The sequence below is a fragment of the Penaeus monodon genome, chromosome 35, assembly GCF_015228065.2.
Source record: "Penaeus monodon isolate SGIC_2016 chromosome 35, NSTDA_Pmon_1, whole genome shotgun sequence".
Taxonomy (NCBI): domain Eukaryota; kingdom Metazoa; phylum Arthropoda; class Malacostraca; order Decapoda; family Penaeidae; genus Penaeus; species Penaeus monodon.
The window spans coordinates 2,354,968-2,364,612 of NC_051420.1; the positions used below are offsets into that span (position 1 = coordinate 2,354,968).

General features: G+C 38.3%; 1 protein-coding gene across 1 annotated transcript in view; it reads right to left on the reverse strand.

Moving 5' to 3' along the window:
• Window positions 1–236: 236 nt before the first annotated feature.
• The window catches only part of LOC119595009 (mucin-5AC-like), a 72,227-nt gene continuing 62,818 nt past the window's right edge, over window positions 237–9,645 (reverse strand). The window contains exons 10-12 of the mRNA XM_037944141.1: window positions 7,523–7,658; window positions 4,265–7,362; window positions 237–3,220 (exon numbers count right to left, since the gene is read on the reverse strand). Coding sequence (XP_037800069.1) covers window positions 3,146–3,220; window positions 4,265–7,362; window positions 7,523–7,658 — 3,309 coding nt within the window. The 3' untranslated portion in view covers window positions 237–3,145. The remainder of the gene's footprint in view (window positions 3,221–4,264; window positions 7,363–7,522; window positions 7,659–9,645) is intronic.

The following is a 9,645-nucleotide window of genomic DNA, read 5'->3' on the forward strand; positions in this document are numbered from 1 at the left end:
TCAACCCATCTAATGTACAGAAATGAAGTTCTCTTCATATCTGTAGTATGAAAAAAAAATGATTAAAAAAAAAAAATTGTCTTGAAGCAAGATGTACATCCTCCATCATAATGATATATGACTTTGAATATCGAATACTGAACAGTTAAGTTATTAGGTAAATTTAATCTTTAAAAAATCAGTTTAATTTCATAAAGATACATAATAAGGCTGTAAAGAAATAATGATATTCACAGTACTTTTTACCATAAGATTTTATTAATATCCATTTTACATTATTCTGTGATACAGGGCTAATAAACACACATTTTCATTGTTTATGTACATTAAAGGCACATAATGTAGACACACACTTGTAATTCTTTTTCTAAATAATCAAGTATTTAATTTAATGTACATTATAGTGAACCACAAGTTGATCTGCCTTGACCAACTTTTAGAATACAGCCTATAATTTTGGGAAAATAATATCACATGTATGTTACAAAGGCAATGAAAACTTTGCAAACAGAGGCACTTGATATTGTATATGTCTAAATGAAAAAAAGAGAAAATATCAAGAATGTATATAAACATGTTCTTCAAAATGAAAATGTTAAAAAAATGAACATAATCCTCCATAATAAATTCACATCTAACTAAAGAAAAAGAAAAGAAAAAGAAAAATCTAAAAATATGTTCCATTTCAATGAAACATGATTTAAAAAACAGTGAAATTATGACTGATCACATTCCAAAAAAGGTATAATTGAGGTTTTAATAAAGATGGGCACAAAAAAATATATATATCCCTCCACTTTTTTCCATATTTTTTGCTTTTATCACAGAAAATAATTAGCAGATTACAAATAGAACCATAAGTACCAGTCACCGTATGATAACGATGCTAGTCGTAGCATCCGTTAAGAGGAGAATACTGGGGATAGTGAAAAAATAGTTGGAATTACTAAAATTTACTGAACATTTCTAACAAGAGTGGGAGTAAAAAAAAAAAGAGCAGAATTATCGTAAGACATTATTCTCTCGGGAATAAAAGTAGAATATTTTGTGAAGAGGTGTAGGATTAAATTGAAAAAGAGAAGAGAAAAATTATACAAACTATACAAATAATAAAAACGGTATTGAACACACACAAGAGAGATGACGAAAAGAAAAGAAAAGTGTGAAAGTCATGCAGTTTTTAAAGGGGTAAACCAAACGGAATTACTCAGCTATGAAAGAAAATATGCCAGATAGCTATGCCCTGAGAGGGTCACAGGTAAAAGAAATTATAAATGCTGGTTGGTGGAGAAATATAGCATATGGTTGAATTACAGTATATAATAAACTTGTATCAGGGGATAAACATTAAAGGTGCTGGACATGCATTTTGCAACTTATTTTGCAGAATGTGCAAGAACCTCAGTCTCCCACAAGTCCCCTCCTGTACTAATGCACCACAAGTTCCCTTCAATACTAATAAACACTGCTGTGTGTATTATCTCATGATATTTTTCTGGCGCTAGAAATGGTAGTAAAACATACATGGAATATGATCAAATATCCTTTTTTCCTGCGTGTAAATGAAATATAATAAAACTGTTTGTTCTTTTTCTGTGAGTGTCTAAACTGGAGAGTAAAACACGTCACAAAGTATAAGAAAATGCCATTTGGATGCTCAGCATTTATTTACATTTGTTGGACTTTGTGTTTATATATATATCACTGGGAAATGGAATCTGTTAATCAAACTAGTCCTACATTTTTGGTATAAAGTTTTATGCTGTTACATTCCATTTATTTATGTATATTACAAACCTGAATGAATATGTCATGATACTAAAAATGTAAGATAGCTGTGTGTGTATATTCATATATATAAAATTATCCACAGATTCTAACAATTGAGATTTGTAGAAATTTTGCCTCTTTATATAAGCTACAATTATACAGTTCACTAATAAAAGAAATTTTACAAAAAAATGAAAATAAATAAATAAAATAAAAACAAATAAAAACAAAAAAAAAAGGTAAAGCAATATGCATTGCCGCTTTATAATGAACATCATTATATCCATCTGGAACTTTGACAAACCTGTATATCCCATAATCTATGACTAAACATACTTCTTGTCAAAAAAGATATTTACACATTATATACACAGCGTCTATATGTTATCTTTGCTACACTTATAATCCTTATCTTTTTTTTTTTTTTACATCAGTACATGAAACAAGGATCTTTGTAAATGCTTTATTACAACACAGTCTTGAAGTCTTTAGTCATAGCTGTTTGCTTTTCGCATCAAGCAGTTATGACACAAATAACTTCACTTCAAAATTCTATAATTATGTAACATTTTGGTAGGCATATCTATATTTTATTTACATAAATATTTATAGCTTCTGCTTAATAGTATCTTCTTCCCCACATCTAAGAGGGCCCTAAACATCTGTTGTTTAATTTACTAACAACATGCTTTCCAGAATAACATTCACGATGGCTCAAAATAAAAGGACAGCTTATTTCACACATCCAACCTAGTGTCACCCTACATCATGCTCCTAAAGCGATGAGTAATTCACAATCCTAGTTTTCCATTGCTTTTATTGTCATTTAGAACCCTGTAGCTTTTACATCTGGCAAAAAAAAAAAGGAGAAAAGAGTCGATAGCATTTCTTATGCATAGAAAATTAATTAAAACCACTTACTAATACCACAAATTATGATTCAATGAAAAAAAAAATTCAATAGAACTGCAAATTCAATTCCTGTTCCAAATATACAAATTCTTATTTGAGACGAATTTAATTCTTGCCTACTTTTTGTCTTCAAGCTTACAATGCACCTCAAGCCACTTTCAGAACTGTGACCATCCTATAAAATCACTGTTTATTGAAGTGTAAAACCAATATTAATGTATTCAGTGCAACAGCTATGGTAGATAAACACTTATGATAAAAAGGAGAAGATACAAAACATCAAAACAAACAAAGATCCTCAAAGAAAGAATTATAATGACAAGTCACATCACAAGTGCATAACCTAGCCTGGTTGAAAATTACCAACAGATATAAGTAGTTTGCAACAACACTTAATAGTAAAAAAGACTTTTCGCAATTCTTTTAATCATTGCGGCCAGAGTTGTCCTGGACAAAACTTCTGCTAGGCAACCTGAAGCTTCTGGAAGTTGTTGGCCATCTCGAGCACTTTGCTGTTCCTCGAAACTGGTGGTCGAGTCTGAAATACAGTCGAACATAGCCATTTGTTAAACATGGATATATGTTAAACTACAGGTATATACTGAAAAAAGGCCAATATAAAATGCATCCTTGTGAATATTAACCCAATCGCCACGTTTGGCAAGAATACATGCCATGCCCACTGTAACACAGGTTTATTTATTGTATTCACACATAGATGGCTCTACAAGTGCTTAGTCATCAAGGGGTCACTTATTAGTCCTACCTTTCGCACCTGTTTACCCTTTTCCTTGACTTTTGGAAAGGATCTTTTGCATTATTTCATTGTCTTAAATGTTAACAAGATTTTAATAATACTTTAATAATCATAACAATAATAACAGTATTGATATCAATTGTATTAAAAGGAAAAACGCATTTTCCCGCCAATTCAAGGAATGGGGAAATCAAGATCAGTCAGTAGGGCTTACTGATAGACTCCTTGGAGGCTGAGCACATGTGGAGCCATCTGTATGTAATAAAATTCACAAAAACCTACAAGGGACTGAACATAAATCCGGGGTGATTGGGTTAATACCTCATGTTTATCAAAATATGACAAAATGCTATCCCAGAAAACAGGAAAACAAGATTTTTTATTTTATTTTTTAAATGCCACAATTTTTTTTAAAGAAAAGACTATTTTATTCCTGGAAAATTAACAATATATACAGAAAACATACAATAAGGGAGCAATAATAACATTAAAATCAAAACAGAGTTTAGTTTCTCATTCCAAACTGGAAGAGATCAAATCTGCGAGATATGAAGAGGAACATAATGCAATATTTAGCAAATCTTATGCCCAATTTAGGAAGCTACAGTTAGAAATAAATGTATCTATCATTACTACTTTATCTGTCACTTTTTTCTGTGAGAGGTAATATAACTGCACTTACACTTTTAAAAGTTGATGAAAAGGATAAAAAAATGAGCAGAAACCATATCCTTTGAGGAAAGTCATACCTATCTTCAATAAATACATTTTCCAAATTTTTTTATTTTTTCTTAAAACATATATTCAATAACCATGCGTACTCACCTCAATAATAATTTCCTCAGTGTCGGGTGTCTTGCTCTGCTTCAGCCTCCCTTCTCTGCGCTGCCTCACAAGCACCCTCCAGTCTTCAGCCGCTTGCTGAGCTACTCCATGTTCAGATTTGCCAGTGTTAGCACTTACAGAAGTAGTAACATTACTATCTGCCAAGGTGTTTGTGACTGCAGAAGTTGGGGCTTGAGAATCAGTGTGAGCAACACTTGCAGGTGATTGGGTTCGTACAGTGACAGTAAAGGATGGAGCAGCACTGCGAGTTTCTGTTACTGGTGCCGATGATGGTTTAGACAGCAGTGACGTAGTTCCTGGGGAAGAGGGCACTGTTGCAGCTGATACTGAACTTACATTCTGAGATGGAGGAGTTGCTGGTGCTTGTGGACGGTCTTTACCTCCACTCATGAATCTTCGTCGTGCTGCTCCAATGTCCAGTGGTGATATCTCTACAGGTCCTTCTTTGCTCTCAGTAACGTCTGTTGGTTTGGCATCTTCAGATTCACTGACGGATGATGGACTCCTAGACACCTTTTTGGACTGAGGTCCTGCAACACTGGCATGTGAGGTGTGAGACAAATGTACAGCAGGTTGGGTTTCCTCTTGTGGCAGTGGACGCGGTGGCCAGACAATACTTGATCCAGATCTGCCCGATACAGACAGCTTTGCTGGAGGTGGTGTGGCTGGAGCACTTTCTTGTTCATTTTTGTTAACTTCATTGGTTGCTGTTACACTTGAACTTCTACTGATGATCTTACTAAATATGGATGAGCTGGAAGTAGTAACCGTAACCCCAGCCTCTGATGTCACCATGGCATTTGATGAGCGCACAGTGGGACCATGAATGGGGGCGGTTATTGGCTTATTGACAGAGGCATTATTTGGTGTGGTGATAGTGGTAATGCTTCGACTTGCACTACTAATCATCGTGCTGCTAGTTGTGGTGATGTTACTTATATTTCGAGAAGTACTGACTGCATTATTAGTTAGATCTGTGCTCATTGGTAGTGGGCTGGTATTGCCAGATACAACCAGTACTGTTGCCTTGGGTGATCCAGGTGCAGCTGCAGATGTATTTGTAACAGGCGGTGGACAAAACGACAGTGCTGGATTGCCAACAGTTTTACGATTGAAAGAAATGGTATTCAGACTTGGCTTTTGATGACCTGCTGTGAGAGATATTGAGGTTGCAGGCAATGATGTCTCTTTACTAGGTACAGGAGAAGCAGGTGAGGCAACAGGAGCACGAGTAGGTATGATGGTGACCTCTGATACTTCACTTGTTCCTTCTATATTCTCCTCTTCATCATTATCACTTTCTTCGGATTTTTCCTTCTCAATATCCTTAACTTTGAAGGATCTTCGAGCAAATACCTTAAACAACTCAGGCTGCTCATTTTTGGAGGAAGTAACCTGGCTGGACATAGAGCTAGCACGTTCCATCAGTGGTGCTCTCTCAGACACTAAAGGTTTTCGTAATACAACACGTTCCACAGTAGAGTCTGGAGTGGTTCCTTCTACATTTGAATCCGAATCTATAATTTCTACATTTCCGCTGGATGGTGAAACGTCTCTCAGTGACCCTTTACTGAACTGAGCACTTCCTCTCTTGCCAAGTGATGAAGACTTACCATCCTTTGTTTCAGACCTGTAAACTGCAGCACCATCGGACAATTCTGTCACTGAAATTTCCTTGATGGATGGATCAGCCTGATTTCTGAGTTCTTTGTCTTTTCCATCAGTTTTATTACCTTTTTCTTGCTCTGTTTCATATACAACAGACTGACCTTTACTTTCAACCTTGTTGAGCTGAATCCGCATAAACTCAGGTACAGGATCTGGTTCCACTTCACGTGGAGGAACACGTTTCATGCTTGGCTCCTTCTTGAGAGGGCGACGAGGTGTACGTTCTCCCTCGGGCTCACTTTCATCAGTGCCAGAAACAGGAGGTCCTGCATCATCCCCTTGCAAGGAATGGGAACGTAGTGCCTGCTTTGGTGAAACCCTGTCAGCTGGTTTAATTTCTGGACTTATATTCTTTGATACCAATGCCTGTTTGCTTTCTGTTGTTTTGTGAACAACAGGGTCTGGAACTTCAGAATCCTTAGCTGGCTGCCATGAACCTACAACATAACTCACATGGTCCACACTTGATGCCTTACGCATATGTTCATCAGATTCCTTTGTATGCAAAGATATACTAGAGTCCAATGACAAAGGTCCCGAACCTGAATCCTGGTTCCCTTGCTGCAAATAATGGCTTTGTTGAAATTGATCTTGATACTTTGGAATCCCGACCCTGTGTTGGTTCTGGGAGTGTTGACGTATAAATACACCAGGGATCTGTGTGCTTGTGAGTGAGTCTGTTGATGAACGTTGTGGTGAGGTAGACAAGATTTCTGTACTAGAAGTTCCACTTGAATTGGCAGTGTGTGTTAACTTTGAGTCACTTTCATTGTCCAGACTCTCAAAGGAGGCTGATATTCTTGAAATCTTGCTAGATATGCTAATTCTCTCCTCCACATTACTCTGAGATGAAACTTTGCGATGTATGGGTTCTCTTTGTGTCTCTGGCTGTCCTGCAACTTCTCTGAAGCTTTTCACTTTCCTCACCCCACTGAAAGGCCTCGAGGGACAATCTTCATAAGACGAAATTTGGAAAGCCGATTGCTGACCAGGACCAGTGCTCTCTAGCCGTCCTTCTACACTTGACGAGCGTGGAGTCTGTGGTGGCGAAGATGATGCCTCTTTATAAGGTCTCTCCCGACTAGGATCTCTTGCTCGGCCAGAAGGAGGCAGAGGATGAGAATCATTGTGTGCCTTCGTGGAGGCTCGCCCCAGCATGGAGAACCTTGAGCCAGAAGAGTCTCGCCTTTTCTCTCTTGAGGCTCGTTGGTCTCCTCCTCTCCGGAGAGGACTGACACTGTTTTCCCGGCTGTCATCACCATTGCCACGCGACCGCCGTCGACCCGAGCGCACACTGCCAAAGAGACGCTGAAGTAGAGGCTCATCTTTCTTGTCCTCTTTATCTTTCTTTTCTGAATCCCGTCGCTCAATGCTGATGTGCTGCTCATGAGAGGGGCTGCTTTCTTCATCTGCACATAAATAAATGTTATCAGTTAAATATTTACCAGTTAAATAGTTAAATACTTTCAACACAAACTGAGATTTTGACGTGTTTTTCATTCTTCTTTACAGAGTTAACAGAAATAATTCATTGATTATAACTACTCATATAAGAGCAAACAGGCATACCGAAAGCAGTGTGAGAAGGTAACTCTGGAGGCGTTGACGGAGAGGCAGACGTAGGAACCTTCGAGGGAGTCCCAGATTTTGTATTGGCATCCTCATTCACTTCTGGTGTTGTGGGAAGACTCCTCTGTCCACCGATCTGTCAAGCAAGAGCGAACATGTACAACACAATACATTACAAATATATAAATCTAATTCGTAGTACTTTCCTTCAATGGGAAATTAATTATGTTAATTTCCCCCAGGAAGTTCTTATACCCCTGCATCATTTCCTGTTAATAAGTAGCTTACCTACGACTAAACAAGCATTTGTGTTATAACACGGGTATGTAAGTCACCAATAGTATTTAATAATCAGATGCATCTAATTTACCAGTGCTTTCAGGTGTCTGATTATATTCACTCAAGAAGTAAATAATCATGTCACATTCAATAGACCAAAAATGTGTGTGAATAACCTGGAATATTTCTGCATTAAAGAATACCATACTAAAGAGAAAATAAATATGTAGAACACTGATATTTATGAAAATCCACATACATTTAGGGATAAATGTACAAAATTACATGGGAGGTAAGTAGGTAGGTAGGTAGGTAGGTAGGTAGGTAGTAGGTAGGTAGGTAGGTAGGTAGGTAGGTAGGTAGGAAGGAAGGAAGGAAGGAAGGAAGGAAGGAAGGAAGGAAGGAAGGAAGGAAGGAGGAGGATGGAAGGAAGGAAGGAAGGAAAGAACGAACGAACGGAGGGAAGGGAGGGAGAGAATGAAGGTAGATGGGTTGGTGGGAAGGTGAATAAAGCGTGGATAAGGGTGTGGATGAGAGAGAGAGAGAGAGAGAGAGAGAGAGAGAGAGAGAGAGAGAGAGAGAGAGAGGAGAGAGAGAGAGAGAGGAGAGGAGAGAGAGAGAGGAGAGAGGGAGAGGGAGAGGAGAGAGAGGAGAGGGAGGGAGGAGGAGGAGAGGGAGAGAGAGGAGAGAGAGAGATAGAGAGGAGAGGAGAGAGGAGGAGAGAGGGAGGGAGGGAGGAGGAGGGAGGGAGAGGGAGGGAGGGAGGGAGGAGGAGGGAGGAGAGAGGAGAAGGGAGGAGAGAGGGGAGGAGGAAGGAGGGAGAGGGGAAGGGGGAGAGGAGGAGAGGAGAATAGGAGGAGAGAGGGAGGAGAGAGGGAGGGAGAGATAGGGAGAGAGAGAGAGAGAGAGAGAGAGAGAGAGAAGAGAGAGAGAAGAGAGAAACAATCTGTTGAAAAATGTCAGAAAAACGAATTAGTTATAGCTTCTTTATCTGCCATATCCTTCTCTAAATCTATATATTTATCTATCTGTCTGTCTGTCCCTATACCTACCTACCGATCAATTTATTTATTTATCTATCCACCTAGCCATCTACCCACCCATCTATCCATATATCTTTCTACTTATTTATCTTTCTAGCTATCTATCTATCTCTCTATGTACAGATCTATCTAGCTATCCATATATTTTTCTATCACTCTATCTAGCTATACATCTATCTATCCATATATCTTTCCATCTGTAGGGAACCGCCGATCTACAGAAACGTACATGGCCGACTGTTTTGCTCTCTTGGTGAAATAACAGAGACTTTCACAACATTCCTAACAGTTACTCCAACCACGGTCTATCAACCCTGGGGAAAAAAACACCGGGACGCGTGTACATAGCGGCAATGAACAACCTACGTTAATTCAAAAGCTATCTAATGGCAGATTTATTGAGAGTAAGTTTTATACTATTCGTCTAGCATGTCTCGTCCCAGTAATTCAATCAAAAGCTATCTATTGGCTGATTTATTGATTTTTTTTATTATTCTACTTAAGCCATGTCTCGTCCCCAATCATGCTCCGGATTCATACAGTAATGTTGTTTATTCTGAAGGTTGTGAGTGGACGCTGACCTTCACCCTATGAACAAGCAAGGTGACAAATCAGTCCTCAATCCATAACAGGACACCCCTGTTACAACTTAACAATCCCCCTCGCAATACGAATGCAGGATTAACATAAACCAATTCTCTTCTGTGAGATTTTTACGAATCTAATTACACTAGTCTCACATATACTTGAAAACAACCCACGTAAACTACACAAGACAGAAATACCCCGTGCTATCACTGC